The 18,369-nt window shown below is 51.1% G+C and overlaps 1 protein-coding gene across 2 annotated transcripts in view; it reads right to left on the reverse strand.

Annotated features, from left to right (window-relative positions):
* Positions 1–646: 646 nt before the first annotated feature.
* LOC140402332 (inositol-tetrakisphosphate 1-kinase-like) overlaps positions 647–18,369 on the reverse strand; it is an 85,603-nt gene continuing 67,880 nt past the window's right edge. For both annotated transcript variants that reach the window (XM_072490044.1, XM_072490043.1), the window contains 2 exons: positions 11,963–12,125; positions 647–1,060 (listed from right to left, as the gene is read on the reverse strand). In XM_072490044.1, coding sequence (XP_072346145.1) covers positions 759–1,060; positions 11,963–12,125 — 465 coding nt within the window. In that variant the 3' untranslated portion in view covers positions 647–758. The remainder of the gene's footprint in view (positions 1,061–11,962; positions 12,126–18,369) is intronic.

Raw genomic sequence — 18,369 nt, forward strand, 5'->3', positions numbered from 1 at the left:
AGACACGGGGAGAACGTGCAAACTCCACACAGTCGCCCGAGGCCGGAATCGAACCGGGATGCCTGGCCCTGTGAGGCAGCAGTGCTAACTACCATTGCCAAATGGGGTCGGGCCTGCCCCTGGAGGAGTCGTCACCTCACCTCACCTACCTCCCTACCTGCCCCACCTCCACACTCCCACCATTGGTCGCAGGTTTGGAAGGTGCTGTCGAGGCGGGCGGGGACTTGACGAGTCGCTGCAGTGCATCTCGTAGACGGTACGCACGGCTGCCACTGTGCATCGGTGGGGGGTGCGAGCGAATGTTTAAGTTGGTGGAAGGCTGGATGGGAACTCCCCTGTGGAATAAAGCATAAAGCTTCACGCAAACAGGAAAGGAGGTACTGCAAGCCACGGCCAAAACTGAACCATCTAAATTACCGCCATGATGGCCAATGACACACTGGCAGGGAGAGAATTTGCTCCTCTGGCATCGCTAACCTTCTCAGCTGAACTGTAAGACCGTAAAATCTGCTGAATGGAACTCAAATTTTACAATCCGTGCATTTAAAAAAAAAAAGAACTTGAATTTTTGTAACATTTTTCACATATTTGTACATGTCTATATATAAAATAGGATTATAAACTGTTCAATCACTTCACAAAACCATTAATTCAAGACCAAATATAATAAAAACTCTTCTAATAATTAATCTCTTAACTTCTCAAAAGTGCCAATTTGAAATTCCATTATTTTGTCGGGTTTTCTGATAGGCGGGCATTTATTCACAGTTAGACTGGCACAGGGTGGGCGGTGGGATGGCAAAATCCCGGAAGCAACCAGAATCCGATTTCCGTTTCCCCGCTGGGGGCTCCTCCGCCGTCCAGGTTTCTCGCGCCAGGCTGCTGGCGCGGTTCGAGGCGGGGGAGGGTGCGCGGGCCTCCTGTGCGCCCAGGCGCCAGCAGTGAGGTCCTGGCATCTTGACCACCGGGCTCCTCCCGTCTGGATTCCTCTCCCTCTCGCGTAGGAGCGTCTCGATGTGGTTCAAGAGGGCGGCGAAGAATTCCGGGACACCTTCGTATCCTGCGGGAAGGTGAAAACACGGGAGCAAATTATCCCCCAGGAAATTGTGCAGTAATCATAATAATAATCTTGTACTGTCACACAAGTATGAAGTTACTGTGAAAAGCCCCTAGTCACCACATTCCGGCGCCTGTTCGGGGAGGCTGGTACGGGAATTGAACCCGCGCTGCTGGCCTCGTACTGCATCGTGCCGTCCCTGGTCAGTATTCTCAGGAGTGGCCCGCAGAATGCTCCAGGGCATGAGTCCTTAATTCCCGGAGACTCCAGAGCAATCCTGGAGCGTTGGAAACCGCTCTTCTTTGTGGACAGAACAACAACAATTATCAAACCCTCCTCCCATCTCATTCATAAGGTGGCTTGGACCAGGAATCCCAATTTCTGATCTGGAGCCAAGACCGTTGTATGGGGCGGGCGGGGGCGGGGGGGGGGGGGAAGTGGTGTAAAACCTTTAGGAATAAAGAGAGAGGATAGGGGGAAAAAACATGGCGTCAGAACAGGCGAGGATAAGGGTGAAATGTGGTTCTCCCCACAGTTCAACATCCACCATCGATAGCGCGACCCGGTGGCGCAGATGTTCACCGCGGACCAGATGTTGGGAGCACAAAGGATTTACAAATAGCGGCTACGTTATGTTGATGTGGCACCTGCGTCGCGTGGAGCGTCACACGATCCATTATCAAGCAAGCATTAACATGTCCTAAAGGAAGAAAGAGAGATAGAGAGGTAGAGAGGCTTCAGGAGGGAATGCCAGAGCTTAGGACCCAGGCGGCTGCAGACACTGTTGCCAATAATTTTTAGAAATTCACTCATGCGATGTGGGCATCGTTGACAAGGTCAGTATTTCCCATCCCTAGTTGCCCTCGAGGAGATGGCGGCGAGTGATTTTCTTGTTGCGGTCCCTGTGGTGCAGGTACACCCACCGTGCTGTTAGGGAGGGAGCTCCAGGATTTTGACCCAGCGACAGTGAAGGAACGGCCGATATATTCAATCCCAGCCCCGGGTCACGGTCCGTGTGGAGTTTGCAACGGGCCGGGGTTAGTGGAGCGCAGTGACCTCGGGAGGGGCTGTTGGGCTGGAGGACGTTAGTCAGACAGGGAGGGGTGAGAGATTTGAAAACGAGGACGAGAATTTTAAAATCAAGGCGTTCTGCAACAAAGCGCCGAGGTAGGTTAGCGAGCACAGGGGGGGGGGGGGGGGGCGAAAGGCGAATGGGACCCAGTACGAGTCAGGGGCCGCTGAGATTCAGATGGTTCCAAGGCTAAGAGGGCGGAATGTGGCCAGGAGGGCAGAGAAGAGGGGTGGAAATTGAGGGTGGGACGAATTAGGTCATTGCAAAGAAGACATGATTCATGCTGTTAGGGATGGGTTGGTTCGGAGTTTGTACTGAAGAATCAAATATTAAACTTAAAAAGGGATTAAGCATCAATTCAACCTTAGATAAACACACACTTGCAATGACCCAGAGATCACTGCCAGGAGCTTTGTCATTGAGTTCACTGCCTTAAACCCCCTCTCTAAGCCGATCAGTAAAATCAGGGGTTGTAACAAAACCCCAAGATTTCTTTAAAACAACCCCCAGCATCCACGGCCCAGGCAGACAGTGGCAGCAGGATCTCCAAATAACACACCATCGTGACTTGAACATTTCGATCTGGAATCACAGAATCCCTACAGTGTAGAAGGAGGCCATTCAGCCCCTCGAGTCTGCACTGACCCTCCGAAAGAACACTCTACCCAGGCCCACTCCCCCGCCACCTTGCCCTATCCCCGTAAATCCGCAACCTAACCTGCACATCTCTGCAGACTAAGGTACAAATTAGCACGGCCAATCAACCTAATCTACACGTGGGGAGGCACGGTGGCACAGTGGTTAGCACTGCTGCCTCACAGCTTGAGGGACCCGGGTTCAATTCTGACCTCTGGTCACTGTCTGTGTGGAGTTTGCACGTTCTCCCCCGTGCGTGCGTGGGTTTCCTCCGGGTGCTCCGGTTTCCTCCCACAGTCCAAAGATGTGCCGGTTAGGTGGATTGGCCGTGATAAATTGCCCTTCAAGTGTCCAAAAGGTTAGGTTAGTTACAGGGATAGGGCGGAGGTACGAGCTTAAGTAGGGTGCTCTTTCCAAGGGCCGGTGCAGACTTGATGGGCCGAGTGGCCTCCTTCTGCACTGTAACTTCTATGATTCCATGATCTTTGGGCTGTGGGAGGAAACTGGAGCACCCGGTGGAAACCCACGCAGACACGGGGGGGGGGGGGGGAGGGAACGTGCAGACTCCGCACGGACAGTGGCCCGGGGCCAGAATCGAACCCGGGTCCTCGGCGCCGTGAGGCAGAAGTGCTAACCACTGTGGCACCCTGGGGGAATTGCAGAAATACTTGAACGGGAAAATCTTGCGGGGGGGGGGGGGGGGGGGGTGAGGACGATGAGCAGGGCGAGTGGGGTCAAACGGGATAGCTCTTTCAAAAGAATGGCCCCCAGTGCTGTACCATTGAGTGATGTCACCGTTCCTTCACTGTCGCTGGGTCAAAATCCTGGAACTCCCTCCCTAACAGCACAGTGGGTGTACCTACACCACACAGACTGCAGCGGTTCAAGAAGGCAGCTCACCACCTTCTCAAAGGCAGTTAGGGATGGGCAATCAATGGTGACCTTGACAGCAAAGCTGATAAGAAAAAAGTTTTTGTTTTACGAACACTAGCTACAGGAAGTGACAGTTTATTTGCCTGGGCTAGGTTCCGATACTGACTGGTACAGAGGACCTTTGACCCTTGTGTAATGAGTGTGGGAAGTTATAGTATGCCGAGAATATTTACTCTCAAGATGCTGGAAATGACACCATCGTGTGTACTGGAATCAATATCTCACTCAGGTGACCTCATACAAAGTGATTCAAGGTGAGCCATTTGTGTCTCAACAATCCACAGGCTGTTCCAAGTGTCTCAGCCAGGAATTACTTTGGAGGCCCAGGTCCCATCATGGATCAATTCAGCCAACACGCTTAGTCCGATTTCAACGCGGGGCAAACGTTGGACTGGATTGCAGAGAGTCGCCCCCTTGCTGTCCTGGAACAGGCGAGCCCTGGGGAACATGAGAAGCTCAGTTGAGGTTGTGGACTTGGCCTCCACTTAACGTCCCATTTAAAGTCCAGTCACGTGGGGGGGGGGGGGGGGGGGGCAGCAGTGGTTAGCACTGCTGCCTCACGTCGATGACGACCCGGGTTCGATCCCAGCCCCGGGTCACTGTCCGTGTGGAGTTTGCACATTCTCCCCGTGTTTGCGTGGGTCTCGCCCCCACAACCCAAAGATGTGCAGGTATAGGTGGATTGGCCGCGCTAAATTGCCCCTTAATTGGAAAAGAAAACTGGGTGCTCTAAATTTATTTTTACGAAGTGCAGTCACGTGACAGGAGTCAGAAGGTCGTGGGTTCTGTCATGATATTCAAACACACACATCATGATGGACACACTAACAGGCAAATCAGAGTACACAACACCACAACCAATCACAGACAAGAACACCAACCACATAAAAAGCACGAGCACGACACCTGGTGGTCAGTAGGTCTGGGGAGAAGGGAACAAGAAAGAGCTGTTGAAACACCACAAGCAGGGAGCCCCCCACGTGCAGAGTGCAAAGACCAAACTGTAAATAGTGAGTTTAAATAAAGAAGCGTTGTACCATATGCAACTGTGTTGGCTCATCTGTGTGTCAGAACACCCAACACCACATGGTACAGGAGTGGATCGATACCTGCCTACTAACCTGCCATTCTGGACATGGACCACACCGGCAAACCGCAGCCGATGCAAGTCACGGGGAACCTAGGCACCAACTGGAAGCTCTACAGGCAGCGATTTGACCTGTACATCCGTGCCACCGAAAAACAGAATGTCTCGGATGACTCGAAGATTGCAATGCTCCTCTTCTACGCAGGCCCGCACGCAACCGATGTCTTTAACTCACTGGTGTTCGAAGAAGGCGAAAACCAGGCCAAATATGACACGGTCATCCTCAAATTGGACCAGCACTTTCAAGTTGAAGTAAACAAAAGTTTTGAAAGATACATCTTTCAGCAACGCCTGCAAGGTAAGGAGGAGCTTTTTCAACCCTTTTTGACGCACCTCCGGATTCTAGCGCAGTCCTGCGGTTACGGCACCACTACAGAGTCCATGATCAGGGACCAGATTGTTTTTGGCGTTGCCTCTAGTGGCCTACGCCAGCAGCTTCTTAAAATGAAAAGCCTCACCTTAGCGTCTGCTGTGGAAGCCTGTGTCCTCCATGAAAATGCTACCTGCCGTTTTGCCCGATTTCAGGCGTCCGAGTTGGCACGGAGGGGGTCCCCAGCCGTCGAATCGGCAAGCCAGGCCGCCCACGACGTCGAACGCATCCAGGCCGTCGATCACTTCCCGACCCACGGCCCGGACGACAGCGGCCGCTTCCCGCGCTTTTCGCGGTCTCCCGCGCAGGTGCGCGCCAAAAATAACGGCCACAACGAGGGACGCACTGCGCAGGCGCGCCCACCGCAAGATCGCACTGCGCATGCGCAGTGGCGCAACGAACGCCGTGACGTCATGACGTGCAGCAATTGTGGAGGTCTACACTTAAAAGGGCAATGTCCTGCAAAAAACCGACAGTGCCACATATGTGCCATGATGGGCCACTACGCAGCCCGCTGTCGTGCGGCTCAACCCATGGATCCGGCGCATCCTCGACAACCTCGCACACGAGTCAGGACCGTCCAGCCCACGCATCAAGACTTCCAGTTAAGTGATGCAGATGACCAGGATGCCTTCCGAGTTTCCGTCATTGATGTCAACAAGGTCAATGCCATCAATCCAGCCGATGAGTGGTGTGCCACCCTGACGGTCAACCGATCGCGCGTCGCCTTCCGTCTGGACACCGGCGCATCCGCCAACCTGATTGCTTACTCTGCAGTCCAGGCCATGAAGGTCAAACCACCCATCACACCATCCCGGCTTAAGATGGTTGACTATAACGGGAACGTTATCCCGTCCATAGGATCTTGCCAGCTACAGGTGACTCACAAGAGGTACACGGCCACACTCCCCTTCGAAGTTGTTGGCTCATCAAAGGACTCGTTACTGGGCGCACAAGCGTGTAAGGTCCTTCACCTGGTACAGCGCATTATGTCTCTCTCTCCAGATGAGATATCCGACTTCCCGGATGCTGAGTTCCACGCGAATCTCCATTCCCTCCTCGCTCACAACCAGGAGGTTTTTGAAGGCATGGGGACATTGCCACACACGTACAAGATTCGACTCAGACCGGACGCCATCCCTGTCGTTCACGCACCTCGCAGGGTTCCTGCGCCTCTCAAAGACCGCCTCAAGGCACAACTGCAGATTCTTCAGGACCAAGGGGTCCTATCCAAGGTCACGGAGCCCACGCCATGGGTCAGCTCCATGGTCTGTGTAAAGAAGCCCTCTGGCGAGCTCCGTATATGTATAGATCCAAAAGATCTGAACAACAACATCATGCGGGAACACTATCCCATCCCGAAACGAGAAGACCTCACCAGCGAGATGGCGCGAGCCAAGATATTCACTAAATTGGATGCGTCCAAAGGATTCTGGCAGATCCAACTGGACCCGGCCAGCCGAAGACTATGCACATTCAACACCCCTTTTGGCAGATTCTGCTACAACCGGATGCCATTCGGCATCATTTCGGCATCTGAAGTATTCCACCGCATTATGGAGCAGATGATGGAAGGCATCGAAGGGGTACGTGTATATGTGGACGATATCATCATTTGGTCCACCACTCCGCAGGAACACATGCATCGTCTACGACGTGTCTTTACCCGCATACGACAAAATGGCCTGCGTCTCAACCGTGCGAAGTGTGCTTTCGGCCAGACGGAGCTGAAATTCCTCGGGGACCACATCTCAAGGTCCGGGGTCCGTCCCGATGCAGACAAGGTTAGCGCCATCACAGCCATGCCACGACCGGCTGACAAGAAGGCTGTCTTAAGATTCCTGGGCATGGTCAACTTCCTTGGGAAGTTCATTCCCAACCTGGCTTCTCATACAACAAATATGCGCCATCTCGTAAAAAAATCGACGGAATTCAACTGGCACCAATCGCATCAGCGGGAATGGGAGGAGCTCAAGCACAAACTGGTCACGGCACCAGTGCTGGCCTTCTTTGACACGACTCGCCCTACAAAGATCTCAACAGATGCCAGCCAATCTGGTATTGGAGCGGTACTCCTGCAAAAAGACAGCACGTCATCATGGGCCCCGGTTGCGTATGCCTCACGAGCCATGACCCCTACCGAACAGCGCTACGCGCAAATCGAAAAAGAATGCCTGGGCTTGTTAACTGGACTGGACAAGTTCCACGACTATGTGTATGGCCTGCCACGATTCACGGTCGAAACTGACCACCGCCCCCTGGTCAACATCATTAACAAAGACCTGAACGACATGACTCCTCGCCTCCAGCGCATCTTACTTAAACTCAGGAGGTACGATTTTGAACTGATCTACACTCCGGGGAAGGAACTCATCGTGGCGGACACTCTTTCCCGAGCAGTGAGCACACCACCAGATGCAGAGGGGTTCGTGCGTCAAATTGAGGCACACGTGACTCTGACAGCAGCAAATCTGCCAGCTGATGATCCTAGTCTGGCCCACATACGCGCAGAGACGGCGACTGACCCCCTTCTGCAGCGAGTGATGCGCCACATGACGGAAGGGTGGCTAAAAGGGCAGTGCCCCCAGTTTTATAATGTGCGAGATGATCTCACCAATATAGACGGGGTCCTTATGAAATCGCACAGGATCGTTATTCCACACAGCGTGCGCCAGATGATTCTTCATCAACTACACGAAGGCCACTTGGGCGTCGAAAAATGCAGACGAAGGGCCCGGGAGGCGGTATATTGGCCGGGTATTAATGAAGACATAGCCAACATGGTGCTCAACTGCACAACCTGTCAGAGGTTTCAGCCGGCGCAACCTCCGGAAACACTTCTACCACACGAGATGGTGACGTCCCCCTGGGCGAAGGTGGGTGTTGACCTATTTCACGCGCTCGGCAGAGATTACATTGTTATTATAGACTACTTCTCAAACTACCCGGAAGTCATGCCTCTCCATGATCTGACGTCGTCCGCAGTCATTGGGGCCTGCAAGGAAACGTTTGCTCGCCATGGCATTCCAAGGACTGTCATGTCAGACAATGGACCTTGTTTTGCCAGCCGTGAATGGTCGTCCTTTGCCGCAGCATATGGTTTCACTCATGTGACATCCAGCCCTCTGCATCCACAATCGAACGGGAAGGCTGAAAAGGGTGTCCACATCGCAAAGCGGCTCCTGTGCAAGGCGGCTGATGCCGGATCGGACTTTAACCTTGCCTTGCTGGCCTATCGATCGGCCCCGTTATCCACGGGCCTCTCGCCAGCGCAGCTACTAATGGGTCGCTCCCTCAGGACGACGGTACCTTCCGTCCTGGCACCGACAACAGACCATGAGGCGGTTCTTCGGAACATGCAACTGCAGCGTGATCGCCAGAAAGGTCGGTACGACACACGAGCGACGGACCTGCCCCCCCTGTCCTCCGGAGACAAAGTACGCGTCCATCAACCGTATGGTGGCTGGTCAGCACCGGCCGAAGTCCTCCGACAAGTGGCTCCCCGCTCGTTCCTGGTTCGCATGCTACCCGTGGTTCCGTGCGTCGCCGCAATCGGCGCGCCCTTCGCCGACTTCCACGCTCACAGCCACACAGCACGCCAGATCCTCAACAGGCTTCCGAGGATGACTTTGTGGAGCTGCCGCACATCACGCCCTTTCCATCGCCACCCATGGCCATGCCTGCACAGCAGCCGGTGGTTCTTGATCCACCCTTGAGGCGGTCAACCCGAATTCGTCGCAAACCCATTAGACTGGACTTATAATACAGTTCATATGTTTAACAAGTTGCACAATTTTACATGATAACCTGTTGTTGTTTATCGTTCCAGATGTCGTCTGACTGGACAACTGTTCAAGTTTTTTTTCTCTTCTTTTCTCGTTCGCATTTCTGTTATGTTATGGTACAACTGGATTCATGTGACGCACTCGACATCGCCCCATGTACATAGTTCCGTCATAGACACATGCTGCACACGACACACACACACTCTTAGATGCACTCACGTCACGATCATATTTATTACCACGTAGCCACATATCTTTGTAAAAAGGGGGGATGTCATGATATTCAAACACACACATCATGATGGACACACTAACAGGCAAATCAGAGTACACAACACCACAACCAATCACAGACAAGAACACCAACCACATAAAAAGCACGAGCACGACACCTGGTGGTCAGTAGGTCTGGGGAGAAGGGAACAAGAAAGAGCTGTTGAAACACCACAAGCAGGGAGCCCCCCACGTGCAGAGTGCAAAGACCAAACTGTAAATAGTGAGTTTAAATAAAGAAGCGTTGTACCATATGCAACTGTGTTGGCTCATCTGTGTGTCAGAACACCCAACACCACAGGTTCAGCCCCACTCTTGCAATTCAAAATCTAGGCCGGCGCACCCAGCGAGGGGCCCTGCTCTGTCGGAGGTACTATGGGCGGCACGGTAGCACAGTGGTTAGCACTGTGACTTCACAGCGCCAGGGACCCGGGTTCGATTCCCGGCTTGAGTCACTGTCTGTGGGGAGTCTGCACGTTCTCCCCGTGTCTGCGTGGGTTTCCTCCGGGTGCTCCGGTTTCCTCCCACAAGTCCCGAAAGACGTGCTTGTTAGATGAATTGGACATTCTGAATTCTCCCTCAGTGTACCCGAACAGGCGCCGGAGTGTGGCGACTAGGGGCTTTTCACAGTAACTTCATTGCAGTGTTAATGTAAGCCTACTTGTGACGCTAATAAAGATTATTATTATTATTATTATTCGGGAGAGACATCAGAAACCGAGACACTAGCTTCCCTCAGGTGGCCGCCAACAATCCTGGGGTCCATTGCTGCCGCACGGCGCCGAGGTCCCAGGTTCGATCCCGGCCCTGGGTCACTGTCCGTGTGGAGTTTGCACATTCTCCCCGTGTCTGCGTGGGTTTCGCCCCCACAACCCAAAGATGTGCAGGCGAGGTGGATTGGCCACGCTAAATTACCCCTTAATTGGAAAAATGAATTGAGTACTGTAAATTTATTTTAAAAAACAATCCTGGGGTCATTATTTCAGTGTCCCCCTCCCCGCTTGGGCGTGATGGGTGGGGGTGGCGGGGAGCATCGTTAAAACAGATTAGCTAGTCACAATCATATTGGTGTTTGTGGGATATTGCTGTGGGCCAATTGGCTGCCACATTTGCTGCATTACATAGAAAAATGGAAAATAGGAGGAGGCCATTCAGCCCATCGAGCCTGTTCCACCATTCAACATGAGCATGGCTGATCCTCTATCTCATCGCCATACTCTCCACGCTCTCCCCATGCCCCTCCACACCTTTAGGGTCTATTTCATTAATGGTTTTTTTAAATTTAGAGTGCCCAATTCATTTTTTCCAATAAGGGGCAATTTAGCGCGGCCAATCCACCTACCCTGCACATCTTTGGGTTGTGGGCGCGAAACCCACGCAGACACGGGGGGGGAGAATGTGCAAACTCCACACGGACAGTGACCCAGAGCCGGGATCGAACCTGCAACCTCGGCGCCATGAGGCCGCAGGGCTAACCCACTGCGCCACCGTGCTGCCCTATTTCATTAGTAAATATATTCAGTGACTCGTCCTCCACGGCCTTCTGTGGTGGAGAATTCCACAGCTTCACCACCCTCGGAGTGAAGAGGTATCTCCTCATCACTGACCTAACTGGTTCGCCCCATATCCTGAGGCTGTGACCCCCTTGTTCTGGACGCCCCCCCTCCCCAGCCAGAGGAAACATCATCCAATCTGTCCGGCCCGGTCAGAATTCTATACCTTTCAATTAGGTCACCTCTCATCCGTCTGATCTCTGGAGAATACAGGCTCCCATCTCTCATCAGAGACAACGTTTCTATGGCTGCAAATCTCTCTGGGATGCTCTTGAGGTCACGAAGGGTAAAAATGAGGAGCATCTGTAGGAATCTCACCTCTTGTTCAGGGGTAGTAGAGAGATCATAAATTTTTTTTAAACGACTTGCATTTACGTAGCGCCTTTAACGTCGGAAACCGTTCCAAGACGCATTATCAAACAAGGTTCAGGGTCACTGTCCGTGTGGATTTGCACATTCTCCCCGTGTCTTTGTGGGTCTCACCCCCACAACCCAAAAAGATGTGCAGAGTAGGTGTGTGGTGATATGCATCACCGTATATACACAAGGGGTTAATCTACACTACAACTAAGTAAACACTAGAGGGAGCACCGGAGATGTCACGATATGCAAACATGCAGCTAATGAACACTTAGAATAGGATACAACCAATGAGCAGTCAAGACACCCAGAGGTGGCATTACCACAAGGGGGCAATACACAACCCATATAAAAGGACGGGGCACACATGCTCTCTCTTTCCACAGACAGACATCTAGAGAGTACATCAGGGTTGATCAACAGCATCACACCCAGCACATGGCTTAGAGCAGGCTGGTAAAGATAGACTGAGTTACTACAGTTAGATTAGCAGGCGAGTCAAACTCATTTAAGAACTGTGTTAATAGTTCAATAAACACGTTGAACTCATTTCATAGTCTGGAGCTTCCTTTGTCAAAGTATACATCAAGGAAGCAACTTATGCTACACGAAGCAGCATAACACAAGGTGGAATGGCCAATTGCCCCTTAATTGGAAAAACAAATGGCCACTCTAAATTTAATTTAATGTTCGTTTTCAAAAAAAAAAGTTAGATATTGGGACACATATCGGAACAACGATACATCCCACAGACCACGACCCTGCCCCGCACCAACCTGGAAATGCGTTGATGTCAATCACTGCAAGTTTCCCTGTCGCGTTGTCGACAATCACGTCCACCCCGAACAGCGACATTCCGAGAGAGGCCTGCAGGCCCCGGCTGATAAATTTGATGGTTCTGTCTGAAGGCCCACGCGAAAGGCTAGCTCCCTCGTCCCTCTGTAACAACAGGGCAACATAGAGCAGAGAATGAGATCCCGCCCAACACATCTCTCCTAGTACTCACGCTCACCCGCCCCCTCCTGGTCTCCCACTTGGTATTTAACCTCCTTTTTCTGTGTTTCACGTTTACTTTCTCCCTCTCTGCCTCACACTCATCCTCAGTTCTGCATCTGAATCTTGGATTTTGTTTTTCTGTATCTTGCCCATCTCTTCAAATGCTCTCATTCCAATACATTTTCTTCATGTGCCCAGGGCCCTGGAGTGGGATCTGTACCCACAATCGTCTGGCTCAGGGGTTGGGAGAGATGACGGTGGAATGGAGAGCTACCCATTAGGCCATGACCAACACCACCAGCAGATAGCAGCCTCCCTCTATGAGTCATGGTCACCAGTCTATTTCAGGATCATAGTGTCTTACAGCGGAGGAGGCCATTCTGTGTTCAGTAATGGGTTAAGAGACATTGCAATTAGTTGTCTCATGTATGTTAAGTATCCATTAATTGACACTGAGATGTAAAGGTGCTTCAGGTGGCCTCTGTCAGGTGATGCATAGTGAGAGTTTTGTGCAAAGGCTGTTGGAAGGAAATAAATGGGTGTTTGTGAAAAAGGAACAGAACTTTAGACTCTTCATATCACAGCAACTAAAACGTCTAACAATTGGTAGCAGGGGATGGTCGCTGTGTAAATGTGAAGGGTTGAAAGATACAACTTTTCCAGATCAAACCAAGGAGTGAGTGAGAAAAGAAAGAAAAAGGGATATATGGCTGAACCGAGGATAAAGATGGCTGGATATGACTATCCTCCCTTATTTTCTGAAAGGGAATCGTACGACCAATGGAGAAATGCAGTAGTTATGTGGACTAAGGTAACTGCTTTGGGAAAGAGGAAACAAGGTATGGCATTGGCTCTTTCTCTACCATATGGCAGTAAAATCCGAAACAAAGTGCTTTCTGAGCTGGAATTGGAAGAGTTAGATTCAGAAGAAGGTCTGGAGACTTTATTACATTATATGGATAAGATTTATAAGACAGATGAGTTGATAAGTACGAATGAAGCATGGTCGGATTTTGATAAGTTCCGGAAAATGGAGGATATCCCCATGGAAGACTATATAATGGAATTTGGCAGACTATATAAAAGACTGCAGAAACACAACCTGGAATTTCCACAGTCTGTGTTGGTCTTTAAATTACTTGACTGTGCTAGAGTGAGCAACATGGATAGGCTCCTGGTTTTGACAGGAGTTCAGTTTACTGATAAGGATACCTTATTCGAACAGATGACAAAAGCTTTACAAAAGTTTCTGGGGAAACATTTGATTCCGATGGCTCTGATGACCCAAATAGGTCAGCCTGCAATAAGGCAGAATATGGAAGATACACTACTAACAGGATGGCGAAATCGTATGGCTACGAACAGGGCTTAAGACTATAGAAGGAGTCCGAGACAAGGAAATTATGAAGACAGAAACCCAGTTAGAACCTACATTAGGAAGATGAACCCCAGAAATGCACGGGGCATGATAAATCAATGTTTTTGATGTGACTCTCAATACCATTATGCTTTCAACTGTCCAACTCGTTATGATAGAGTGTTTGAAGCGACACATGACACGGAAGAGTCAGAAGAGGAAAAAGATAGTGACCAGAAAGAAGGCATTGTCCTATTGACAAGCAGTTTTACGCCGGTAATGAGGTTGCAGAATCCTTCAACTGTGCTGTATTGGACAGTGGCTGCACATCTACTGTGTGTGGAATTGACTGGTTAAAATGTTACCTGGACTCTTTGAATGTTGAAAATCGTAACGAGGTTAAGGAATTTGAAAGTTCCACAAGTTTCAGGTTTGGGGATGATAATACTCTGAAGTCGCTGAAAAGAGTGGTGATCCCTTGCAATATTGCCGGAGTGAATCATTTCATTAGCACGGATGTTGTATCAAGTGAGATACCTTTGCTTCTGAGCAGACCGTCGATGAAGAAAGCACACATGAAACTGGATGTGGAACAGGATAAGGCAACAGTTTTTGGAAAGACGGTGGACTTACAATTTACACAGTTGGGACACTATTGTATTCCATTACTGACAAATAATATTTCAAGTAGAGTGGTTAAGGATGTGTTAATGGCAGTTGAAAATGGGACTTTAGCTGATAAAAAGCTTGTGGTATTAAAACTGCATAGGCAATTTGCACATCCGTCTCCTCGGAGGCTGAAAAATTTATTAAAGGATGCAGGGGTAAGGGATGATGACTATACTAAACTGATAGAACAGGTTAGTGACTGCTGTGAAGTTTGTAGGAAGTACAGAAGGACACCAGCACGACCGATAGTAACCCTACCTTTGGCCAGGGATTTTAACGACATTGTGGCCATGGACCTTAAGATCTGGGATAAAGCAAATAATATATTTATTTTGCATTTTGTAGATTTAGCAACCAGATTTAGTCAATCAACGATTGTACGAAGTAAAGAAAAGAGAGTAATTCTGGATCAAATCATGGAAAAATGGTTAGGGACAGGAATGGGTCCACCGGCAAAATTCCTTACGGACAATGGGGGAGAATTTGCTAATGATGAGTTTAGGTATATGTGTGAAAACATGAATATCAGAGTTATGAATACGGCTGCAGAAAGCCCATTTAGTAATGGTGTCTGTGAAAGAAATCATGCTGTCATTGATGACATGCTTCGGAAAATTTTGGCAGATCAACTAAATTGCAGGCTAAATTCAGCTTTAGCATGGGCAGTACATGCAAAGAATTCATTGCAGATGGTTGGGGGCTATAGTCCTTATCAATTAGTGTTTGGTAGAAATCATAAAATTACGTCCATTTTGGATGACCAGCCTCCAGCTTGGGAGGGGACTACAATTAGCTCTGGGTTTGCTGAACATTTAAATGCATTACATCGCAGTAGAAAAGCTTTTTTGGAAGCAGAAATCTCTGAAAGAATTCGCAGAGCTTTAAGATGTAATGTACGGCCATCAGATGCCGTTTTTCAGCAAGGAGGCATGGTATACTATAAGAGAGACAATTCTAATGAGTGAAAAGGCCCAGGGAAGATCATAGGCATAGATGGCAAAACAATTATTTTGCAACATGGCAATCAAACTGTTAGGGTACATTCATCAAGGATAATGGGTACAGATTACAAATTTTCAAACTTAAGACAGAGCAGACAGACATGACGAGGAACCAGGGTCATTTGGTATGCATGTGTTACAGAACTATGAGGATTAATTAACTGATATAGACAGGGTTTCTGTGCAGGAACACAACACTTCTGATGAATTAGAACAGGCCATTTTTCCGAAAAGGCCAAAAGTTGGCACAAAAGTGACATACTTGCCTGAAGGGTCTAGTCAATGGAAGGATGCAACTGTTATTAGTAGAGCAGGGAAGGCCACTGGAAAGTATAAACATTGGTTGAATGCACAGCATTCAGGGGAAGGAGTCAAGACAATGGATTGGGAAAACGAACTTCAAAAATGGAGGGCACAGAAATGCAGTGCCAGTTCAGATAGTACATCGGATAGTGAACAGGTCCGTAGGAAAAGGGCGAGAATTATTGAAAGGACATCCCACAGCACAAGGGAAAGATCAAGCAGTAGCAGTACAGAACGAGATACCAGGCGGGAGAGGGGACGTAGTTTATCAAGATCTCGGAACAGGAGTAAAACTACGAATACTAATAGGAGTAGAAGCCCACATGCACGTGAGATTTTGGTAGCTTCAAATAAATTAGATGAAAAAGTAATCAAAGAAGCTAAACAGGGACTTCCGGTTGCGGCTATGCGGAGCTAAGTCGCACATTCGGCGGCTCCCACAAAAACGGACGTTTGGGCTCTTTTCAGGGCCCCCCAACGACACTTTTTCGATGTTTCCCGTTGTGGGAAGGAGTCTACAACAGCTCCCTGTCAGTATATGGCTTCAACTAGGAGCGGGGCGACAAAAACCGTGGTGGTGGACCCGAAGAAGGTGCGAGGGAAGAAGGACAAAATGGCGGCGGGCGGAGACCAGGCAGCGTGGATGAAATGGGCGGAAGAGCAGCAGGAGGGTATCCAGCGCTGCCTCAGAGAGATTAAAACGGACCTGCTAGAGCCGATGAAGGCTCCTATTGATAAGCTGCTGGAGACACAGACAGCCCAGGGGGTGGCGATCCGAGAGGCTCGACAAAAGATCTCTGACAATGAGGATGAGATCTTAGGCCTGGCGGTAAAGGTGGAGGCGCACGAGGCTCTCCACAAGAAATGGCAGGAGTGGTTCGAGGAGATGGAGAATCGGTCGAGGCGGAAGAATCTGCGGATTCTGGGCCTCCTGGAGGGGCCGGACGTGGGGGCCTATGTGGTCACCATGAAGAACTCGCTGATGGGAGTGGGGTCCTTCCAGGAGCTCCTGGAGCTGGAAGGGGCCCATAGAGTGCTGGCGAGGAGGCCCAAGGCTAACGAGCCTCCGCGGGCGGTGCTGGTGCGGTTCCATCGGTTCGTCGATCGGGAGTGTGTGCTCAGGTGGGCCAAGAAGGAGAGGAGCAGCAGGTGGGAGAACGCGCAGGTTCGGATATATCAGGAATGGAGTGCGGAGGTGGCGAAGAGGAGGGGGAATCGAGTTGCTGCTGCTACGGTCAAGGAGGAGCTGGAGCGAGTGGGGCGGGTCGAGATGGGGGTATGCCGCTGTGGGGAACGGGCCGGGTGTGGGGTGCGGGCGCGTGGCTGGCCGAGGAGGGGGTCATGGCTAGTCGGCGGGGGAGGGGGGCGGGTAGCCCCCTGATGCGGCTGATAACCTGGAATGTAAGGGGACTGAATGGGCCGGTTAAGCGGGCCCGCTTGTTCGCGCCCCTGAAGGGGCTCAAGGCGGATGTGGTTATGCTCCAGGAGACACACCTGAAGGTGGCAGACCAGGTAAGATTGAGGAAAGGGTGGGTAGGTCAGGTGTTTCACTCGGGGCTAGATGCCAAAAATCGAGGGGTGGCGATCTTGGTGGGAAAGAAGGTGTCGTTTGAGGCGTCGAGCATTGTGGCAGATAATGGCGGCAGGTACATAAATGGTAAGTGGTAAGTTGCAGGGAGAGAGGGTGGTACTGGTCAATGTGTATGCCTTGAACTGGGACGATGCGGGTTTTATGCGGCGTATGTTGGGTCGGATCCCAGACTTGGAAGTGGGGGGCCTGATAATGGGGGGAGACTTTAACACAGTGCTGGATCCGGCACTGGATCGCTCCAGGTCTAGGACGGGTAGGAAGCCGGCGGCGGCTAGAGTGTTGAGGGGGTTTATGGACCAGATGGGAGGGGTGAACCCTTGGAGATTTGCAAGGCCGGGAGCTAGGAAATTTTCATTCTTCTCACATGTCCATAAGGCTTATTCCCGAATCGACTTTTTCATCTTGAGTAGGGCGCTGATAGCGAGAGTAGAGGATACCGAGTATTCGGCAATAGCCATTTCGGACCACGTCCCGCATTGGGTGGACTTGGAGATGGGGGAAAGAGAGGGACCAGCGCCCGCTGTGGCGCTTGGAAGTGGGACTGTTGGCAGACGAGGAGGTGAGCGAGCGGGACAGAGGAAGCATAGAGAGATACCTGGAGACAAACGACAACGGGGAGGTCCAAGTGGGGATGGTATGGGAGGCACTGAAGGCGGTGGTGAGGGGAGAGCTGATCTCCATTGGGGCCCACAAAGAGCGGAGGGAGCGGGGGGGAGAGGGAGAGGCTGGTGGGGGAGATGGTGAGGGTAAACAGGAGATATGCGGAGAAGCCCGAGGAAGGATTGTTGAGGAAGAGGCATAGCCTCCAGGCCGAATTCGACCTGGTGACGACCAGGAAGGCGGAGGTGCAGTGGAGGGAGGCCCAGGGGGCGGTCTACGAGTATGGGGAAAAGGCAAGCCGGATGCTGGCGCGTCAGCTTCGGAAGCGGGACGCAGCTAGGGAGATCGGGGGAGTTAAGGACAGGGGAGGGAGTGTGGTGCGGAGTGGGGTTGGCATCAATGGGGTCTTCAGGGACTTCTACGAGGAATTGTACCGATCCGAGCCCCCACGGGAGGAGGAAGGGATGGGCCGCTTCCTGGACCAATTGAGGTTTCCAAAAGTGGAAGAGGGACTGGTGGCGGGATTGGGGGCCCCGATTGGGCTGGAGGAGCTGATCAAAGGGATAGGAAGCATGCAGGCGGGGAAGGCACCGGGGCCGGACGGTTTCCCGGTCGAATTCTATAAAAAATATATGGACCTGTTGGGCCTGCTGTAAGCCAGGACCT

Source organism: Scyliorhinus torazame, chromosome 25, assembly GCF_047496885.1.
Source record: "Scyliorhinus torazame isolate Kashiwa2021f chromosome 25, sScyTor2.1, whole genome shotgun sequence".
In the NCBI taxonomy this organism is placed as follows: domain Eukaryota; kingdom Metazoa; phylum Chordata; class Chondrichthyes; order Carcharhiniformes; family Scyliorhinidae; genus Scyliorhinus; species Scyliorhinus torazame.